The following is a 22,772-nucleotide window of genomic DNA, read 5'->3' as shown; positions in this document are numbered from 1 at the left end:
TAAGGAGGGCCTTAAAAGGAGAAGGATGTGGAGTGGTACAGGAATTTAGGTGGTTACAGCCGTGGATGCCAATGGTGGGAGTTAAGGGAGGGAAGACTGCCAGAGCCAGAAAAATGGAGAGTTCAGGGTAGGGAGGTTACAGAGATAGGGAGGGACGAGGCAATGAAAGAACTGAAACATGAAGATGATAATTGTAAACTGAAATCATTGAAGGACCTAGAGCCAATGTCGGTCAGCAAGGACAGCAGTAATAGAAGAGAAGACCCTGGTATAGCATAGGGTATAGATAGCAGAGTTTGAGATAAGATGAAGTTCATAGAAGATATAGGATCACAGACTGACCAGGAGAGCACTGGAATTCAAGTCTGGAGGCAGAGGTTTAGTCATTGATCAAATGTTGTTTAACTTCCACAAACATTATTAATCTGCCATCGCTTCATAGCGTTATACAGCACAGAAACAGGCCCTTCGGCCCATCATATCTGTGCTGGTCATCAAGTATCTAACTATTCTAATCCCATTTTCCAGCACTTGGCCTGTAGCCGTGTATGCTATAGCGTTTCAAGTGCTCATCTAAATACTTCTTAAATGTTGAGAGGGTTTTTGCCTCGACCACCTCTTCAGGCAGTGCAATCCAGATTCCAACCACCCTCTGGGCGAAAAACCTTTTTCCTCAAATTCCCACTAAACCTCCTGCCCCTTACCTTAAATCTATGCCCCCTGGTTATTGACCCCTCCGCTAAGGGAAAAGGTTTCTTCCTATCTAACCTATCAATGCCCCTCATAATTTTTCAGGTCTCCCCTCAGCCTTCTCTGCTCCAAGGAAAACAACCCGAGCCTATCCAGTCTCTCTTCATAGCTCAAATGCTCCAGCCCAGGCAACGCCCCGGTGAATCTCCTCTGCACCCTCTCCAGTGCAATCACATCTTCCTACAGTGTGGCCGTAGGAACTGTACACAGTACTCGAGCTATGGCCTAACTAGCATTTTAAATAGCTCCATCATAACCTCCCTGCTCTTATATTCTATGCCTTGGCTAATAAAGGCAAGTATCCCATATGCCTTCCTAACCACCTTATCTACCTGTGCTGCTGACTTCAGTGATCTATGGACCAGTACACCAAGGTCCCTCTGACCCTCTGTACTTACTAGGGTCCTACCATCCATTGTATTATTCCCTTGCCTTGTTAGTCCTCCCAAAATGCATCACCTCACATGTCTCAGGATTAAATTCCATTTGCCACTGCTCCGCCCATCTTATCAGCCCATCTATATCGAACTGTAATCTCAGGCTTTCCTCCTCACTCTTTACGACACCACCGATTTTCATGTCATCTGCGAACTTAGTGATCATGCCTCCTATATTCATGTCTAAATCATTAATGTACACTACAAACAGCACTGATCCCTGTGGTACACCACTGGTCATAGGCTTCCACTCACAAAAACAACCCTCGACCATCACCCTCTGCCTCCTGCCACTAAGCCAATTTTGGATCCAATTTGCCAAATTGCCCTGGATCCCATGGGCTCTTACCTTCTTAACCAATCTCCCATGCAGGACCTGATCAAAAGCCTTACTGAAGTCCATGTCGACTACATCAACTGCATTACCCTCATTGACACATCTAGTCACCGCCTTGAAAAATTCAATCGTTAGACACGATCTCCCCCTGACAAAGCCACGCTGACTATCCCTGAATAATCCCTGCCTCTCCAAGTGGAGATTAATCCTGTCGCTCAGAATTTTTTCCAATAGTTTCCTAACCACTGATGTTCGACTCACTGTCCTGTAATTACCTGGTTTATTCCTGCTACCCTTCTTGAATAATGGTACCACATTTGCTGTCCTCCATTATGTCTACTGTGGCCAGAGAGGATTTGAAAATTTGTGTCAGAGCCCCTGCTATCTCTTCTCTTGCCTCACATAACAGCCTGGGATACATCTCATCTGGGCCTGGGGATTTATCCACTTTTAAGCCTGCTAAAACAGCTAATACCTCCTCCCTTTCAATGCTAATATGCTCAAGTATATCACAATCCCCCTCCCTGATCTCTACACCTACATCGTCCTTCTCCATAGTGAAGACCGATGAAAAGTAATTATTTAAAAGCTCACCTATGTTTTCCAGCTCCACACACAGGTTGCCACTTTGGTCCCTAATGGGCCCTACTCTTTCCCTGGTTATCCTCTTACCCTTAATATACTTCTAAAATGCCTTGGGATTTTCCTTTATCTTGCCCGCCAGTGTTTTTTCATGTCTTCTCCTTGCTCTCCTAATTACTTTTTTTTTTTAAGTACCCCCTACACTTTCTATACTCCTCTTGTGCCTCCGTTGTTTTCAGCGCTCTGAATCTGCCATAAGCCTCCTTTTTTTCCTGATCCAATCCTCTATTTCCCTTGACATCCAGGGTTCCCTGGACTTGTTAATCCTACCCTTCACGTTAACGGGAACATGTTGGCTCTGAATGCTCATTATTTCCGCTTTGAATGACTCCCACTGGTCTCATATCGACTTTCCGACAAGTAGCTGCTCCCAGTCCACTTTGGCCAGATTTGAAATCGGCCTTCCCCCAATTCAGTACCTTGATTTCTAGTCCATCTTTGTCCTTTTCCATAACTACCTTAAATCTTACCGAGTTATGGTCACTATCCCAGAAATGCTCCCCCCACTGACACTTCTACCACTTGACTGACTTTATTCCCTAGGATTAGGTCCAGTACCGCCCCTTGTAGGACTTTCTACGCACTGGCTCAAAAAGCTCTCCTGGATACATTTTAAGAATTCTGCCCCCTTTAAGCCTTTTGCACGAAGATGATCTCAGTTAATATCGGGGAAGTTGAAATCCCCAATGATTACCCTATTATTTTTACACCTCTCTGAGATTTGCCTACATTTCTGCTCCTCTATCTCTCCCTGACTGTTTGGAAGCCTGTAGTAAACTCCCAGCCAAGTGACTGCCCCCTTTTTGTTTTCAAGTTCTATCCAAAGGGCCTCATTTGAGGAACCTTCTAAGATATCATCCCTCCTTACTGCAGTAATTGACTCCTTGATCGACAGTGCAATGCCACTTCCTCTTTTATCCCTCCCGTCACACCTGAAGATTCTATACCCCTGGAATATTGAGCTGACAGTCCTGCCCCACCCTGAACCATGTCGCTGTGATAGCAATAATTTTGCCATATCTAGGGAAACTACTGCATTAGATTAACAAACATTAAATACCATGCTTGTCTACCAAAGTAGGTAAAGTTCAAAAGGAGTTTTCAGCCAGTCTCTGCCTGAAGCATCAAGCTGATCAAAGAGAATGGAACATACCCATGCAGAAAGGTGCCAAGTGTTTGATTCAATGGTCATCAAATATTTCAACGATCTGTTAGACAGGCCCCGATGCTAGTACAATGCAGACTATCCAATCATGTGTAACAAAATTCCATAATCCTAATAGTGATTCAAGCCAGCTTGCAGAAAGCAGCTCACAAACTGTACAAACACCCCATGTGCATTCGACATAACCTCCTTGCTTTTATATTCGATGGATGGGGCTTTTTGCTTAACCCTGTCTGTGTACAATGTGGTCAGCTTCCTTTCCCTACTGTTAGTACCAAAATGTATTATTTCACATTTCTCTACATTAAACTGTATCTGCCCCCTATATTCCCATACTGCTAGCCAATCTACACTGTCTTTCACATACCTCATTATACCCATAATTTTACATCTTTACCAAATTTCAATATTTTTCCCTCAAATCCCAAGTCCAGATCATTTATGTAACTAGTTGTCCCAACAGAGATCCCTATGGAACACTATTCACATTTGTGCATTCTAAGAAACTTCCATATCTGCCATGTGTTTTGCTTTCTGCCCCGTAACTCCAGATCCATGTGGCCATTCTTCCCATTAACGCCGAGTGCTATTTATCTTGTTATAAGTAATCATCAAATGCCTTTTGAAAATAGATATAAACCACATCCACTATTATTCTTTTATCTTCTCTTTTGGTTATTTCTTCAAAGCAAATGCACCATTTTAGAAATTCATGCTGAGACAGAAACATAAATCAATAAGACCTAAGCATTTTATTCCATATTACAGACTAGAGTAGTTTATTACTGAATGAAGACTAACTGCTATAATTTCTAGCTTTCTTATATTTCAAATAGTTGCCTTCGGCTCAAAGTTCAGTTCAGCAGAACTATATGCATCATTATTGATGCACTGTCAACACCCGTTGTGAATTTAAAATTTTTGATCATCAGCATGACATGTGTAAACACGCATACCTCCTGTATCAAAGACAGCAGTGAAAGCATCAATGCTGTTCAACTTAATCATCAAAATCCATTAGCGTAAGAGATTTGGGCAAAGCTCTGACTATGGTAAGCATACTAAGGAATTATGTAAATGACGACATTCTTCAAAAAGACCAACCAAGAATATAATGCAAAGAAAAACTTGTAGCTATGTTTCTCAGTAAAATTAAATGATCCAGGAGAATCTGAAGCCAAGAATTTAAGTACTGAAATCATGTAGATTGTTTTGCTGTACTTAAAAAGCAGGAAACAAAGCTTGCTTTGAGCTTCGGTGCTGCTTTGAAGAGTCAATACAGCCTGGAACTTGATGTTTGAATCCCTCCAATCAGGTTTCCGCTCCTGCCACAGTACCGAAACAGCTCTCAAAGTCACAAAGGACATCTTATGTGACTGTGACAAAGGTAAACTTTCCCTCCTAGTCCTCCTTGACCTGTCTGCAGTCTTTGACACTGTCGACCACACCAATCTCCTCCAACACCTCTCTATTGTCATCCAGCTGGATGGGTCTGCTCTCAGCCAGTTCCATTCTTAGCTCTCTAATCATAGCCAGAATATTATTTGCAATGACTTCTCTTCCTGCTCCTGTACCATTACCTCTAGTATCCCCTCCCCTCCTACCTCTCACCTACATGCTGCCCCTCGGCAACATCATTCAAAAGCACAGCGTTAGTTTTCACATGTATGCTGACAACACCCAGCTCTACCTTACCACCTCTCTTAACTCCTCTACTGTTGCTAAGTTATCAGATTGCTTATCCAACATCCAATACTGGATGAGCAGAAATTTCCTCCAATTAAATACTGGGAAGACTGAAGCCATTGTTTTCGGTCCCTGCTCTAAACTCCGTTCCCTAACTACTGACTCCATCCCTCTACCTGGTAACAGACGGAGTCTAAACTAGTCTGTTCGCAACTTGGCGTCATATTTGACCTTGAGATGAACTTTCGACTGCTTATTTGGCCCATCACTAAAATTACCTATTTCCACCTCTAACATCGCTCGACTTCGTCCCTGTCTCAGCTCATCTGCTGCTAAACCCCTCATTCATGCCTTTGTTACTTCAGACATGACTATTCCAACCCACTCCTGCCCGGTCTCCCACACGCTACCCACCGTAAGCATGAAGTCATTCAAAACCCTGCTGCCTGTGACTTAACTCGCACAGTTCCCAGTCACCCCTTTGCTCAATGACCTACACTGGCTCCGAGTCAAGCAACATTTTCATTTTCAAATTCTCATCCTTGTTTTCAAAGCCCTCCAAGGCCTCGTCCCTCCCTATCTCCGTAACCTTTTCCAGCCCCACAACCTTCTGAGATATCTGTGCTCATCTAATTCTGGCCTCTTGAGCATCCTCTATTTTAATCACTCCACCGCTGGTGGCTATGCCTTCAGCTTCCTGTGCACTAAGCTCTGGAATTGCCTCCCTAGACCTCTCCCTATCATTTTCTTCCTTTAAGACACTCCTTAAAACCTACCTCTTTGACAAAGCTTTTGGTCATCTGACCGAATATCTCATGTGGCTCGTTGCAACATTTTGATTTATAATGCTCCTGTAAAGCACCTTGGGATATTTTATACTTATATAGCGTCTTTAACATAAGAAGTTCTTGCTTTGACAATGGGGAGGGGGAACGTTTCAGGAGCCAAAATGCAGAAATGATGGGTTTTTATATTGACTTATACACAAAAATTAACTCTACACATTGTCGGAGCTCTGAGAAACTGCATGCCGTCTCCGACTCGGGCTGTACGTTGGGTCAGATTTTAAAAAAATAATATTCAACACTTACACTCAAAATAAAAAAGCAACATTTTTAAATAACTTGCAGAATTCTCATTCACTGAATGACTCCAATATGAAAAACATCTGGAGATCACAGTCTTCCAACAGTACAAAAGGATATCAGATCACATCTCTCTAAAACTTACATGTCAGACTCTCATTTCATCCAATTACAAGCTACTTTAAGCTTTGATCTTTAGGTACTTAAGCTAAGGCATATATAAAAAAAGAGTGAGTTTGAAAGGGAAACAGCCACACAAGTGTTTTTACTAAACCACTTTGCAACGAAATACAAGTCAGTGCAAATAATTCAGGCAACCCCTCACAAACTAATTTTAATGTACAAAACAACACATTTCCAATTTAAAGGTTGATGGGGCCACCATGATCTAAGTGGAACTGACTTGCCCTCATCATTCTTTTCATGTTGTGCTGGTGTGTCACACCCTTTTAACGCCCAACCTACACGATTACAATATACATGGTAATTGGAGGTCGCATGACTCCCTCCAAAAATCTAAACGAATTGTATACTTGAAATTTTCACTATTAACTGAGCCTATATGGCAAATAATGACATATTTCTTAAAAATCTATTCTACCTTGGATTTTCAGCACTTTTCAACAGAGATGGTTAATGCTGTTAACAAGTAACACCAGTGCAAAAACTACTTTTATGCATGAATCCACATGAAAGGCTGATGTGGACATCATTTAATTTACAGAAACCTATCTACCTTTAACCTGGTTCCGGAGAGTTTTATGATCAAATTAAGCCTTGGTCTGTACTCTCAAATATCACAGTCATATATCAAACACTTCATTCTGACCATGCGCCTGAAGCAATCAAACCTGAGTGAACACAGCAGCACAGAACTGCACAATCCAAGCACTCTCTTTTCTTCCCTATATAAGAAAGCAACAGTGAAGTGGATAGTATAAATCAGTTTCTCATGAGAACTGCTGCAAACCACTTGAACATGCACAGTGCTGTTAATCTGTTAGTGTAATAAAAACAAAACAATGAAGTATTGCGAACATCCTGTTGGAGTGTGAAAAAGCCAGTAGAAAGGCAGCAAGACCTCATTATTTTGTGAGCTGTGAGAAGACGATTGGAAAATGCAGTCGGCAAAGAAAATCAACTAACAAACGAGGCACTGAAAAGCTGTCTTTGGACATTTCTGCAAGAAAATCATTAACTGCAAGCTTCCCTCAACAGCAGGGGTGAGTTAATATTTGATCTCTTCTATACAATATCACGTATCCTATACATTTGGGGGGAAAAATACTCAAAATGTATAAATGTCCAAAGAACATTACCTGCAATATGTGCATACTGTAATGAATTTTCCCCTTAGCGACTAAACTCATTTCTCAGCCAATGAAGAGCATTTGAAGAGAAAATGCTATAAACTATGCCAATTAATACCTTGTGTTGATAAAAATGCAGAAAACTCACGTACAAATGCTGAATCTTGTTATATTTTAATTTACAAATATATAAAGCTTACGAGTCCTTAACCTAATAATGCACTTGAAATTGATATATTTAAAGCTTGTTCCGTATTTCAAAGGAAATATTTGCAATGAATGCTCTATAGAAGCATGTGCTTCAGATGAAATAAATATTCATTAACAAATTCCACCCTACAAAAATGGAACACCAGGGTTCGAATAGATTCTGCTTTAACCCCTACACCTTGAGTGATGGACTAAAATGGGAACTTTTGCTGAATGGCCAACTTGCACAATTGAAGGAAAAAATGACTTAGCTGAATTATGCTCTTAAATCTAAACTCGGGCTCCCGACAGTAGGCGATTAAGTTGATCGGACCTTAAATGCTTGCTTGATAGATGAAATAATAATTTGAAACAATAGTCACATCCGGGTCACAACAAATATCCGGTAAACTGGAAGAACTGAACAAGATAGCTAATTGAGCCTTGACCTCCCAGGGTCCAAAAATATTTAAGATAAAAAATATCAATCATTTCAGGATTTAAATTTTGCCATTGCAAATATCTCAAGATCACCAAAACTGCATCTTCTTGCAGCAGGGCTTCTTGTGTACTAAACTAATATTTATTACGCACATTGATATACTGAAGCAAAGCTATAGAGCTGAATGATAAAAAGCCATAACATAATTGTATTTGAAGTCAAATGACAAAAACACAAGGCAGATTTTAACCCCACCTACCTAGGGAAAAACAAGTGGATTGCAGTTATAATCGCCTGGCTGACTTACCTGCCAATGTTCAGGACTGATCCCACCCTCTTGTATTTTATCTTGCTCTTCTGAGCAAGCGGCAAGGACACCTGCCTGAAGCAGATGATGTCCTTCTTTAAATCGGCATATCAACGCCAGATAATGGCAGGAGGACCAACTGCAATTTAAAACGTGGCATGAGCAGGGAAGCGTTGTGGAATTGCTGCCAGTTGAAGACAGCAGGAAGAGTATCTGAGACCAAAAGAGGCCCAACGTTATGTTTTTTGTGGAAAATATAGACCTCCCCCTGCCTAGGGCTTTCTGCCTTTCCCTATTGTAAAACCCAGCAACCATTCCTTTGGTGCTGGCTGGCTGATTTTGTACCACCCAAAATTCCACTCTTCTCCACTGACCAGCAGACACTTCCCTCACATTTCAAGCGGCAGCGGATCAGCAGCATACTATTGAGGCCAGGAGTTAACTATCGCTTGGGCTGGCACTCATTCATCTGATTCCTGCTCCCAGTTAAAATCAGGACTACAGAGACCCATACGCTCGACTTTGTATAGAAAAATGTTTAAATAATTTCTTCCATAAAAATCAAAATGTAATTAAGTGTTTTTCTCATTAATATGCATCGGTAACAATCATATATAAGAAATTGTAAAATGATAACATGTAGCTAAAAGCTACATGCATCACGAAAGTGGCCCAAGACGTTCTCTTTCCCAATTATCAGGAGCAGGATTTGGCTATACGGCTCCTTGAGCCCGCTCCACCATTCAATAAGATCATGGCTGGCCTTTTACCTCAATTCCACTTTCCCAACCTATCCCCCTATCCGTTGATTCCCTTACTGTTCCAAAATCTAGCAATTTCAGCCTGGAATAAACACATTGAGCATCCACAGCCCTTTGGGTTAGAGAATTGCAAACATTCACAACCCTTCATGAAGAAATTTTTCATCTTAATCCAAAATTGCTGTCCTCTTATCCTGAGACTATGCCCCCAGTTCAATATTCTCCAGTCAGTGGAGTGTCTATCCTATCAAGCCCTTTCAGAATCTTGCAGGTTTCAATGAAATCCCTCTCATTCTAACAAACTCAAGAATCAAGGTCCATTCTACTCAATCTCTCATAGGACAACCCTCTCATTCCAGGAATCAAATCTTGTGAACCATCATTGCAATCCCTCCAAGCAAAGTATACCCTTCTTTTGGCAAGACCACCAAAACTGTACACAATGCTCCAGGTGTGATCTCACCAAAGCCCTATAACTGCAGCAGGATTTCCTCATGTTTATGCTCCAACACTGCTGCAATAAATGCTAACATGCCATTTGCCTTCCCAATTATTTGCAGTATGTGCATGCAAGAATATCCAAATGTCTCTGCATAACAGCATTTACCAATCTCTCAGCTTTTAAAATAATCAACTTCTGTATTCTTTCTACCAAAGTGGACAACTTCACATTTCCCTACATTATTCGCCTTCTTGCTCACTCACTTAACCAGTCCATATTCCTTTGCAGCCTCTTTATCTTCTCCTCACAGCTTACTTTGTTACCTAGCTTTGTAATCGGTAGCAAACTTGGATACATTACACTCAGTGCTCAGATCTAAGTCATTGATATAGATTGTAAATAGCCGAGGCCCGAGCACCTATCCTTCCAGCACTCCACTCGTTACAACCTGCCAATCCGAAAATGCCCCGTTTATTCCTACTTTAGTTGTCTACCCATTAGCCAATCCTCAATCCAAACTAATACTTTACCCCGAATCCCATGGGTCCAACCTGGAGGACAATGTTTTTATCAGACTACAAGTCATTAGTTTCATTACACCTTTGGACATGAAATGTATTTCAATAATTATATAAAAGAACGGACATAAAACAAGGTGTTCCAATGTCTCAGCAGAATTCAATGGGATGAATACAGTCCCAAAATGAATGCAGTGTCATTTCCACAGCATTGTGGTATGTTACACTAAATGATCAGGAAATGCCAGACACAAATTTGATACAGACTACAGCCTATGTATCAGCAACCAAGAGTGAGCATTATTTTCTTAAAGAAGTCTTTCACTTTCATTGTTTAAGCAAACTGTTTTGGGTGTTTTTAAGGTTAAAAAGGTAGAAAACAATAGATACCCAAGAGTGATAAAGGGACAGTAACCTCACCATGGATAACATATAAAGCTCAAGAAATTTAACAATTTGTGTCTCAACTCGAGACAGGATTACTCCCTTGTAACCAACTGAATGTAATGTACTCCACTGAGTGTTGAAATGGGCAGTGGAGATGGGGGCTAGCTGTATTCCATTTTTAACCTTATTCTTGTCTGTGGAAATCATACTCATTAGTTCAGAGACACAAGGGCACTTCATCCATTCCATACAGCTGCTCTCACATGCGCTCAAGTCTTCAGAAGAAGGAATTTTCCTCCACACAAGATCAGACGGCAGGTTGTTCAACCTTGCCCGCCTAAGAGCGAAGACCAAAGTATGGAAAGTGATAGGTAAATTGGCTGTTGCAAATTGCCCCTAGTGTAGGTAGGTGGTAGGGAATATGGGATTACTGTAGGGTTAGTATAAATGGGTGGTTGTTGGTCGGCACAGAATCGGTGGGCTGAAGGGCCTGTTTCAGTGCTGTATCTCAAAAAAAAAGTCTGCAGAGACTCATCGACAGGATTGCAGCTGCCAGCAACGAATTTGGCCTAACCATCAGCCTCAAGAAAACTAACATGGAACAGGACGTTAGAAATGCTCCATCATCAATATCGGTGACCACGCTCTGAAAGTGGTTCAAGAATTCACCTACCTAGGCTCAACTATCACCAGGAACCTGCCTCTCGATGCAGAAATCAATAAGCGCATGGAAAAGGCGCCCGCTGCTATGTCCAGACTGGCCAAGAGAGTGTGGGAAAATGGTGCACTGACACGGAACGCAAAAGTCCGAGTGTATCAAGCCTGTGTCCTCAGTACCTTGCTCTTTGGCAGTGAGGCCTGGACAATGTATGTCAGCCAAGATTGATGTCTCAATTCATTCCATCTTCGCTGCCTCCGGAGAATCCTTGGCCTCAGGAGGCAGGACCGTATCTCCAACACAGAAGTCCTCGAGGCGGCCAACATCCCCAGCATACACACCCTACTGAGCCAGCGGTGCTTGAGATGGCTTGGCCATGTGAGCTGCGTGGAAGATGGCAGGATCCCCAAGGACACATTGTACAGCGAGCTCGTCACTGGTATCAGACCCACCGGCTGTCCATGTCTCTGCTTTAAAGACATCTGCAAATGTGACATGAAGTCCTGTGACATTGATCACAAGTCGTGGGAGTCAGTTGCCAGTGATCGCCACAGTTAGCGGACAGCCATAAAGGCGGGGCTAAAGAGGGGCGAGTCAAAGATACTTAGCTGTTGGCAGGAAAAAAAGACAGAAGTGCAAGGAGAGAGCCAACTATGTAACAGCCCCGACAACCATTTTTATCTGCAGTGCCTGTGGAAGTGTCTGTCACTCTAGAATTGGCCTTTATAGCCACTCCAGGCGCGGCTTCACAAACCACTGACCATCTCCAAGCGCTTATCCATTGGGTCTCGAAACAAGGAGGCCAAAGAAGAAAAAGATGACTTAAATATTGGCCGAAATTTTACACCCCCCCTCCCCCCCAAACAGCAGGAAGATGGCGGGGGGTTTGGGTGTAAAAATGGATCGGGAGACGTGGAGGGGCCCTCCCAACCCACTCCCACTTTCCGCATGGTGGCAGCAGCGGCGAAAAACGGCCTGCCTGCCCCAGGCCAATCAAGGCCCTTAAGTGGTCACTTGACTCCGCCATGGGTATTTTACCGTTGGCAGGCGGGTAGCCCAGGCCCAAGAGAAGCCGCCTGACAAAAGCAGGCCGCTCTCCGACAGCCTGCGTGGGGGGGGGCCCTTATGATTGGACACCCTGTGCCCGATGGAGGGCCGCCCCCGCTGCGCCAACCACCCCCAACACGTCCCCCATACCCCCAATCAACCACCCTTGCCCCGCAGGGGCCCGACCGTTCACCCCCAGCAAGGCAACAAAAACTAACCTTGGTTCCAGGCTCCCCGACATCTTGGTCTTGAAGCTGGGCTGCAGTCCCAGCAGTGGCCACTGCTGCAGGTGGTGACCACTCCTGGTGGCGCTGCTGGGACTAAGAGCCGCCAGCCCGCTGAATGGCCGGCATCTCTAATAGGCGGGACTTCCTGCCTCAAGCAAGTGGATGTTCTGCCTCAGAACAATTAAAGGCCGGGCACCTACAAAATGCGGGTCGGATCCCCAGGCCAGGCGGAAGTGGGTTTGCCATGGATTTTTCAGTCTGTGGATGGCTCCCATCCAGCAAAGGTAAAATCCCGGCCATTAAATGGTGCTGCTTTGCAATATGTAAACTCTATTAGCATAACAAATTCCTACCAAATTCATTTTTATCGAACATGCCAAATCATTGTATTGATCTTCCAGACACGACTTATTTTTGTCCTTGTTTGATCTCCATTTCACACCCTTGCTAGATCTGTGCAATACTCTGCAATAAGGTGTCAATTGTGGCTCAATTGGTAGCACTCTTGGCTGAGTCTGAACGTTGTGGGTTCAAATCCCACTCCAGGAGTTGAGCAAGCAATACTCTAGTGCAGTACTGAGGGAGTGTTGCACTGTCGAAGGTGGTATAAAAAGTCTCATGCCTCTATTTCGAAGAGTAGTAGCAGTGTTATCCGCGGTGTCCTGGCCAATATTTATCCCTCAATCAACATAACTAAAAAACAGATTATCTGGTCACTAGCTTTGCTGTTTTTGGGAGCTTGCCCTGTGCAAATTAGCTGCCGCGATTCCTGTGTTATAATGACTACACTTCAAAAGTACTTCATTGACTGTAAAGTGTTTTGGAACATCCTGTGGTTGTGAAAGGCCCTATAAATACGAGCCTTTTTTTGCACTGACCAAGTATTCTAAACAATACATGATGCTGCCCCTTTTCATCAAGTCCCACTTAATCTAATTTATCCGGTTGAGTTTGTTAGGTAAAATTAAAACAAAATAGTCTTTCACTACTACTACTTTTAAAATGAGTCAATTCAAAATTCAATTCTGGGAAGCTAGGGAGGAGATTGCAGAGCCTTTGTCCTTGATCTTTATGTCGTCATTGTCGACAGGAATAGTGCCGGAAGACTGGAGGATAGCAAATGTTGTCCCCTTGTTCAAGAAGGGGAGTAGAGACAGCCCTGGTAATTATAGACCTGTGAGCCTTACTTCGGTTGTGGGTAAAATGTTGGAAAAGGTTATGAGACAGGATTTATAATCATCTTGAAAAGAATAAGTTCATTAGCGATAGTCAGCACGGTTTTGTGAAGGGTAGGTCGTGCCTCACAAACCTTTATTGAGTTTTTCGAGAAGGTGACCAAACAGGTGGATGAGGGTAAAGCAGTGGATGTGGTGTATATGGATTTCAGTAAGGCGTTTGATAAGGTTCCCCACGGTAGGCTATTGCAGAAAATACGGAAGTATGGGGTTGAAGGTGATTTAGAGCTTTGGATCAGAAATTGGCTAGCTGAAAGAAGACAGAGGGTGGTGGTTGATGGTAAATGTTCATCCTGGAGTTTAGTTACTAGTGGTGTACCGCAAGGATCTGTTTTGGGGCCACTGCTGTTTGTCATTTTTATAAATGACCTGGAAGAGGGTGTAGAAGGGTGGGTTAGTAAATTTGCGGATGACACTAAGGTCGGTGGAGTTGTGGATAGTGCCGAAGGATGTTGCAGGGTACAAAGGGACATAGATAGGCTGCAGAGCTGGGCTGAGAGATGGCAAATGGAGTTTAATGCAGAGAAGTGTGAGGTGATTCACTTTGGAAGGAGTAACAGGAATGCAGAGTACTGGGCTAATGGGAAGATTCTTGGTAGTGCAGATGAACAGAGAGATCTTGGTGTCCAGGTGCATAAATCCCTGAAGGTTGCTACCCAGGTTAATAGGGCTGTTAAGAAGGCATATGGTGAGAGTCTTTTTCCTCGGATGGTGATGGCAAACACGAGGGGACATAGCTTTAAGTTGAGGGGTGATAGATATAGGACAGATGTCAGAGGTAGTTTCTTTACTCAGAGAGTAGTAGGGGCTGGAACGCCCTGCCTGCAACAGTAGTAGACTCGCCAACTTTAAGGGCATTTAAGTGGTCATTGGATAGACATATGGATGAAAATGGAATAGTGTCGGTCAGATGGTTTCACAGGTCGGCGCAACATCGAGGGCCAAAGGGCCTGTACTGCGCTGTAATGTTCTAATTCTAAAAAAAAAATACTCTGTTTATATTTATATTTATGAGTGATCTTTACAGGGAACTGTTTAAGGTTAATTCTCTAACAACCTGACCGGTGTCAACAATAGTGAGGTTCCCCATTTAATTATACTTTCAAGAATCATTTCTACAATTTGTAAGTTCAGAAATGTATTCTAAAGAGCACGAATCTAAAGCTAAATACTTCTTGTGCGAGTCTATTTCTTGCATTTAACACTCAGCATGAATAACAGATTTCTTACAGCAATGGTTTCTTTTCAATTACAGAATGCTCTGATTGCAACAGATGAGTGCAGCAGTGATCATCTTTTCATCGGTACTCCTACATGCCTCACATGATCATCTACTGTGTGCACAGTTATAAAATTAAAAATAGTTCTCATTGCCAGAAGAATTTAAAAGCTGCAGACTAAACGGCTTCACAGACAAATTAAATCATATTTTAAAAAAAACTATAACTGAACTACATGATGGGGATTGTCATACAAAACATATCTTCCACATCTGCAATTGCGACATGGTCCTCTCCTGCGAACTGTGCCAATAATTTTTACAGCATCATGTACCATCCCAAATGGAAGACTTTACCATCCGGCTATTCAAGGAAAATTTTTCAGAAAGAGGAAAGAGTGCCCATCAGTCAGAACTGGTTGGCCATCGAGAAGCTGACCCCGCTCACCATGTACATCTTGTGCATTACCTGCTTGCCAGACAATCCTACCAGTGAGCAATGTACAATTTTTAGCACGTCACCCCAAAATGCTGCTGAGGTTACCAGCAGGAAGAAAGACCTGGCTCTGGGAATATGGATGACGAGCAGCGTACTTCTCCTCATCATTGCTGGTGTACTATTATATGGCTGCCTCCACATTTGGTGTTGCAAGAGACGAGAACACCCTGAAGGCTTCAGCTCAAGTTCTGATCAGGCTAAAACGCAAGCTTGGAAGAAACGTGTGACGGAAACTGCACTTGAAGACCACTTCGATACGCCCTGCAACATTGTTCTCGACACAGATAGCGGAAGCAGAGGGGATACGGGGCTGAGCAACATAACTGAAAATCCTTTCACTTCAAAAGATGCTGGACCATTGAACACAGATAGTGAGAAATTATCTTCAAGCAGCAGTAATAAGAATAATGAATGACAGTCAAAACTGCAGTAATTGAACAGCAACCTTCCATATGATCACTTAAAACATTGGAATATCTAAATAGCAGCAATTTTGTAGTAGTCACAATACTTATTTTAGTTGCTTATTTTAGATTTAATTGCTTTTGATTGGCTGTTTCCAGCCTATGGTAATATTGTGTTGATTTTAATATAAAAGCCAGCAACTTTTACATTTCGATATTGCAATTTAACTGTAATTGTATCAAATGTTATTGAAGTTTTATTGTGTGAAGCGACAGAAGAGAAATAGACCTAGAATTTTCCTCTATTAATTCTGCTGTGTTTCAGCTGGTTTAATTTGTATGCAGCAATTTCATTCTAATATATTAATTCTTGGAGGTTGGATACCAGTGTGAACAACAATATTAACGTAAAAATAAATCAATGTATGAAGAGAATGACCTGTGGTCTACTTTACACATTACCTAAGCTTAAAAATGAAAAAAAAAGCAAGTAAGACTTTTTTATTGGTTTAAAGTTCTGTAACAAACCTAAAGAAAGGAAAATCACAATGTTAAAGTAATGCTATTAATGTCAAAAACAAGAAATGATGCCACGTATTGGGCTGGATTTTATGGGCCTCCAAGGTGGCCTCATAGAATCGCGACAGGCCGATTGACCGATGACAGCCTTCCCGCCCAGAAGCCGATTGAGATCCTTAAGTGCCTATTCACAGCCACTTTAGGGCCTCGCCCACCCCACCACCTCGCTGCTGGGATTTAACCTGCGGGCTTGGGGGAGGTCCCTCCTCCGTGGGCAATCTGGGCCGCAAGGAGGACCCCCACCGGCAAAACCTCTACCTCCACGGACCCCACCTCCCTCCCCTTGGACTTCACGCCCACCCTCCCACCTCCCCGGGGCCTCCTGGACTGGCTCAGACGGTTCCGCCTCATTTACCTGAGGTCCGGAGTTCCAGCACTGGGGCTGGGTCTAAGGCTTCTTCAGTACTGGCAGGGGCCACTGCTTTTCAACTTTAAAGAGACCAGGGATCCAGGTGTCGGGCTGTTAATTGGTCCAGCGCCGTGGAATTGCTCTGACGGGGGGGGGGGGCTCCAGCTGACCGAGGCAGGAATCCCTCTGCCATTTTGGCCTAGCACCAGGAGCCCCACTATGGGCACATAATCCAATTCATATGTCCACAGAAGATGAAAAGAACTAACAATACAATTATGCAAACTAAACCAACTGACCAGATCTGAAACTGAGGGAATCAATTTGGTCTTAGGTAGTAACACAAAACGGGCGATAATGATTGAACAGCCCATTTTACATGCCGCCTTGCTGATACTCCATCACCCACTTTACATTATTGCCCAATGTCAATTTCACCCCTGAAAGCCAGTTTTTAATTTTGTTTTTATTCGTTCATGGGATGCAGTCGTCGCTGGCTCGGTCATCATTTATTGCCCATCCCTAACTGCCCTCAAGAGCAATTTTAAAAAGGACTGAAATGTATACAAATTGTGCTGTATGTGGACAGGTAGATGTAACAAAATTATTTCCAGAATCTAGCATCAAATTCCATCCAGAGAAATGAGATAAAAGTGTCTCAACTACTGGCCATTAAGGATCCAGCATAAATGAATTTTGGAAGTCTCAACTCAATTCCAAGTGTATATATTTTCAGAGAACAAGACTATACTTAATTAAGCAATTCTACTTGGAGGTATTAAGGAGGACTACAGTAGAAATAGAAATGTCACATTTGTGGAACAGGAAAGTTGGGGCAAAGGCAGTATTACAAAGTACCAATCATGGTATACAAGAGCTGGGAGTGTTTGATATGTGCACTAGGGTGCTCAGAATTTCATTCAACGCTACTTTGATTTGCACAAAAATAATCCACCAAAATAAATTAAACAAATTGCCATGAATAGACCAGCCATTGCAGCACAAAATGCTCCAGATATTAAACTAATCAGACAAATGTTTCCCTTTTTCAACTCTTAGAATGCCATTCTACTTCTGCAACAACTTTTAAATTGATATTTCTTTACTGAAGAGTTGCTCAATTTCATAGCTTCATGAATGATTTCAAATTACTCCAACAAAATTATATCTCTCCACATAAAATACTCACATAGCCTTCAGAAGAGTTTATGTGGCAGACATAATTTTAATACTAACGGAGACTGAAAAGAACTGATCACCTCAAAGAACTGAAACTGTGGAAAACCTGGTACGTGATGCAAAACAAATTGCAGTACCAGCTGTTAATTTAAATTCAGCTATAAAGTGTTTCATGACCAGATCATGCAAGCTTAGCTTAAAACCTAAAGTAGACTTAGTACGACTAATAGTGTCATTAACATTTTTCAGATTTAGAGGTAGGGACATTTATTATTTTTCAATATCTTATTTGCCATTAAAAGATCTCTGCAACAAAAAACATCAAGTCACAGTGCAGAGCAATCAATATTCCTTCTAAGCTGCGCAACCAGCCCGAAAGTCCACGCAGAGTCTGCACAGAAGTCGTCCCCTTTTAAGCGTGCGGCTATGCAAAAAATGTAAAGGTCCACGCGTTTAAACAGATCGGCTGCATGCTGCAAAAAATAATTAGAGTACCTTGGTGCAGAGTTCTACTTAGGTCAAATACACCAACTAGTTCAATGAAATCATTTTGCCTGTCCTCGACAGGACAGCGAAACTAATGCAAAGATTAATTTCTCAAGGGTCTCTACAAGATTCTAATTTCTTCACAGTAAAGATCTCGATGACCAATGTATTTTCTCACTTGATACAACGATCAAATATTCCATCATTCCCCCACACCACCACCCTCCCCCCACTCTCACCCCTGCAGCCCCCAGCTCCCTCTCCTGTCTGCTTTTTGCTCAGGAGGTCCTATCACAAATGTGATATCATGCTTCACAAATAATCAACAATGCATCGCAGAAATGCTGTGTTGAACCAAATCAGTGGATGGTGCTAATGCACTTGAGCCCCCATGGAAAGCAGTTTCTCAGACAATGAGATTTTGTTTAACTGCATTGAAACATTTATAAGTACAGCTGACTGCACTAATTCAAGTCGAGTCAGCTAGTTGTAAGCATCACATCATACTACTAGCCGTATGACATCCACTTTAGGTTTAGATTCAGCTTGTATGATGTGGTAATGAAACAAGAGTTGGATTTAAATTAACAGCTGATCAAAGCTAAAACTTTGCATTTACAGTGACCTGTAACCAACATAAGCATAATCACAACCTTGCAGCTTTAATATCTCTGCAAACAAGACACCTTTTAAGTATTCTGATTTCCCCAATTCTTCAGGCATGTCACTTTGAAGGAACAAGAACTTGTATTTATCTAGCACCTTTAATATGATAAAATGACCAAGGCGCTTCACAGGAGCATTATCAAACATAGTTTCACACCGAATCATGCAAGGACATATCAGGAAAGGTTGGTTAGAGAGGTAGGTTTGAGGGAGCGCCTTAGAAGAGGAAGGAGAGGTGGAGAGGTAGAGAGGCAGAGAGGTTTAGGGAGGGAATTCCAGAGCACAGGGCCTTGGCAGCTGAATGCACAGTTGCCGATGGTGGAGCGATTAAAATCGAGAATGCTCACTAGGCCAGAATTGAAGGAGTGCAGTTATCTTGGAGGGTTGTAGGGCAGGAGAAGATTACAGTGATAGGGAAGGGTGAGGCCATGGAGGGATTTGAAAACGAGGATGAGCATTTCAAAAACTGGAGTCATTGAACTTTCTTCGACTTCGTTCACAGCTCAATGATCCAAAACCTGGGATCATTTTTTTCCTCAATTATCAATACTTCTACCATGGAAAGGAATCCTAAGAAATTGAAGGGTATAAACAGTTCTGATGAAAGGTCATCGACCTGAAGCATTAACTTGGTTTCTCTCTCCACAGATACTGCCTAACCAGAATTTTTTCTTTTAAAAAGAAACGCTGGGTGCTTGTAAGAATAGTTATACAGCAATTACTATATAGATTGTTCAAGGCATCACTATTTAGAATCATAGAAAGTTTAAGGCACAGAAAGAGGCCACATGGCCCATCGTGTCTGTGCCAGCCAAAAAACGATTCACCTATTCTAATCCCACCTTCCAGCATTTGGTTCGTGGCCCTGCAGATTACAGCACTTGAGGTTCATATTCAGATTCCTTTTGAATGAGTTGAGGGTCTCTGCCTCAACTACCCTTTTAGGCAGTGTGCAGGACCCCACCACCCTCAGGTGAAAAAGTTTTTCCTCATCTCCCCTCTAATTTTTCTACCACTTTAAATCTACGCCCCCATGTCACTGACCTCTCTGCTAAGGTGAATAGACCCTTCACCTCTACACTATCCAGGCCGCTCACAGTTTTGTACATTTCAATCAGATCTCCCCTCAGCCTTCTCTGTTTCAAGAACAACCCCAGCCTATCCAATCTTTCCTCATAGCTGCATTTTTCCAGTCCTGGCAACATCCTCGTAAATCTCCTCTGTACCCTCTCTAATGCAATTACATCCTTTCTGTAATGAGGTGACCAGAACTGCACACAGTACTCAAGTTGTGGCCTAACCAATGAGTTATACAGTTCCAGCATAACCTCCCGGTTCTTGCATTCTATACCTCAGCTAATAAAGGAAAGGATTCCATATGTCTTCTTAACCACCTTACTGCCCTGTCCTGCTACCTTCAGGAATCTGTGGACATTCACTCCAAGGTCCCTTATTTCCTCTACACTTCTCAGTGTTTTCCCATTTATTGTGTATTCCTTTGCCTTGTTTGACACCCTCCCCCCCTCCCGCCCCCCGCCAAAGGCATCACCTCACACTTCTCCAAGTTGAATTCCATTTGCCACTTTTCTGCCCATCTGACCAGACCATCAATATCTTCCTGCAGCCTACAACTATCCTCATTATCTACTACACGGCTAATCTTTGTGTCGTCTGCAAATTTCTTGATCATGCCCCCTACATTTACGTCCAAATCGTTAATATATACCACAAAAAGCAGGGGATCCAGTACTCAGCCCTGCGGAACGTCACTGGAAACAGTCCTCCAGTCGCTAAAACACCCGTCAACAATTATCCTTTGTTTCCTGCCTCTGCGCCAATTTTGTATTCACCTTGCTGCATTCCCCTGGATCCCATGGGATTTTATTTTTTTCACCTGTCTGCCATGTGGGACCATGTTAAAAGCCTTGCTAAAATTCACGTAGGCCACATCAACTGCACTACCCTCATCTACCATGTTACTTCTCCTGTCTCGCAGAATAGATTCCAATAAATTGCCCACTACTGAAGTTAGACTGATCGGCCTGTAATTATTCAGTGTATCCTTCGCTCCCTTTTTAAACAGAGATACAAATGTTTGAACTCTTACTGTTTTTATTTCCTATTATTGAGTTGGATTCAAAAGCTCAATGCAAGCTGGCCAAATTAAAGCTCCGAGCAGTAACTGAATCCAAGATGACAGCATGGAAAATACTAACAGAGTAATATTAAATTCAATCTTCCATTGTTCCATATGGACAAATGCAGAATACCATATATTGGGAAAAACAGGCAATACAAGTACTCCATGAATAGTCACAAAATAGCCAAGGATTAAGTCGTAAGAAATCTGCCCAACCACATTGAAGCAGTAATCTACTAGGCCAACAAAATCCAAAACTACTGTTGTTGCTGTATCATAAAATCAAGAAAAATTAAGAAAAGTCTGCAATAACCATGAGTTTTCAGATCAATATTTCATCAAAAGCGAGAGCAACACAGCAGGGAATCTGCTGCCTACATGGCAAGACTACATTAGACACACATTTAGAACACGTGTAAGCAGGCAACAACTATTTTTAACGGTCAGCGTCGCAGAGAACTGCTGTTTATCAAATGGTCAATAACAGACACATTTAAAAGAATTCCAAAAGGGAGGGAGGGGAATAGCTGTTTGAATATACAGAGCCGAGGTAACAAATTATTTCAATGAATAACAGCAGAAAAGTACTCTAGCCCTAAAAACATCCTCAGGGCTACCACTGACCAGAAACTGAACTGGAGTAGCCAGATAAATATCGTGTCTACAAGAACAGGTCAGAAGCTAGGAATCCTGCGGCAAGTAACTCACCTCCTGACTCCCCAAGGCCTGTCCACCATCTACAAGGCACAAGTCGGGAGTGTGATGGAATAATCTCCACTTGCCTGGATGGGTGCAGCTCCAACAACACTCAAGAAGCTCGACACCATCCAGGACAAAGCAGCTTGCTTGATTGTTTGCGGTTGGTGTGCCATTCACTCCCTTCACCACCGACACAGTGGCAGCAGAGTGTACCATCTACAAAATGCACTGCAGCAACGCACCAAGGCTCCTTAGACAGCACCTTCCAAACCCGCGACCTCTACCACCTAGAAGGACAAGGGCAGCAAATGCACGGAACCACCTCCACCTGTACATTCCCCTCCAAGTCACACACCATCCTGTCGCGGAACTATATCGTTGTTCCTTCACCGTCGCTGAGTCAAAATCCTGGAACTCCTTCCTAACAGCATTGTGAATGTACCTACCTCACATAGACTGCAGTGGTTCAAGGCAGCAACTCACCACCACTTTCTCAAGGGCAATTAGGGATGGGCAATAAATGCTGTCCTAGCCAGCGACGCCCACATCCCACGAATGAAAAAAAAAGCAAGATTTTAATATTTCTGCTAAATTTATACTGCAGTAGTCACATAAGTGATACATCTAAATGTGCTGAAGCACTAGTCTATTCTCCCATGTACTATATTACATTTAACCATATATGATGTGTTACGACCAGGTGAGCAAGGTGTCTAGGGGGTCTCTTGCTGTCTTCACCTGGTTTTATTGTAACAGGGTTTAATTTTAAATAAACTCCCTTTTTTGTGAATTCGTGTTCACAGTTTCCAATTATCAGGCGAATAACTGAGCACAAACAGGTTTTCTTTGGTTTAAAGCAGAAAGATGAAATTTATTAAACCTTAAACTCGAATACAGTTCACGCCTGCAGATATAGGACGCACTCAC

At 42.6% G+C, this 22,772-nt stretch overlaps 2 protein-coding genes across 5 annotated transcripts in view; one reads left to right on the top strand and one right to left on the bottom strand.

The window, feature by feature from the left end:
• cyfip1 (cytoplasmic FMR1 interacting protein 1) overlaps positions 1 to 22,772 on the bottom strand; it is a 247,007-nt gene that overhangs the window by 50,311 nt on the left and 173,924 nt on the right. The window lies entirely within an intron of this gene.
• On the top strand, positions 7,038 to 16,175 carry LOC137370920 (fibronectin type III domain-containing protein 9). Its single transcript, XM_068032788.1, has 2 exons — positions 7,038 to 7,325; positions 14,881 to 16,175. The coding sequence occupies exon 2, from the start codon at positions 15,081 to 15,083 to the stop codon at positions 15,756 to 15,758; it is 678 nt and encodes a 225-aa protein (XP_067888889.1). The 5' UTR covers positions 7,038 to 7,325; positions 14,881 to 15,080; the 3' UTR covers positions 15,759 to 16,175.

Source organism: Heterodontus francisci, chromosome 6 (assembly GCF_036365525.1).
Source record: "Heterodontus francisci isolate sHetFra1 chromosome 6, sHetFra1.hap1, whole genome shotgun sequence".
Taxonomy (NCBI): Eukaryota; Metazoa; Chordata; class Chondrichthyes; order Heterodontiformes; family Heterodontidae; genus Heterodontus; species Heterodontus francisci.
This window is presented reverse-complemented; position numbering and strand designations above follow the sequence as displayed.

Bases quoted from the DNA above. Each gene is read 5' to 3' on its own strand.
- LOC137370920 (XM_068032788.1), top strand. From the start codon at position 15,081: ATGATGGGGATTGTCATACAAAACATATCTTCCACATCTGCAATTGCG.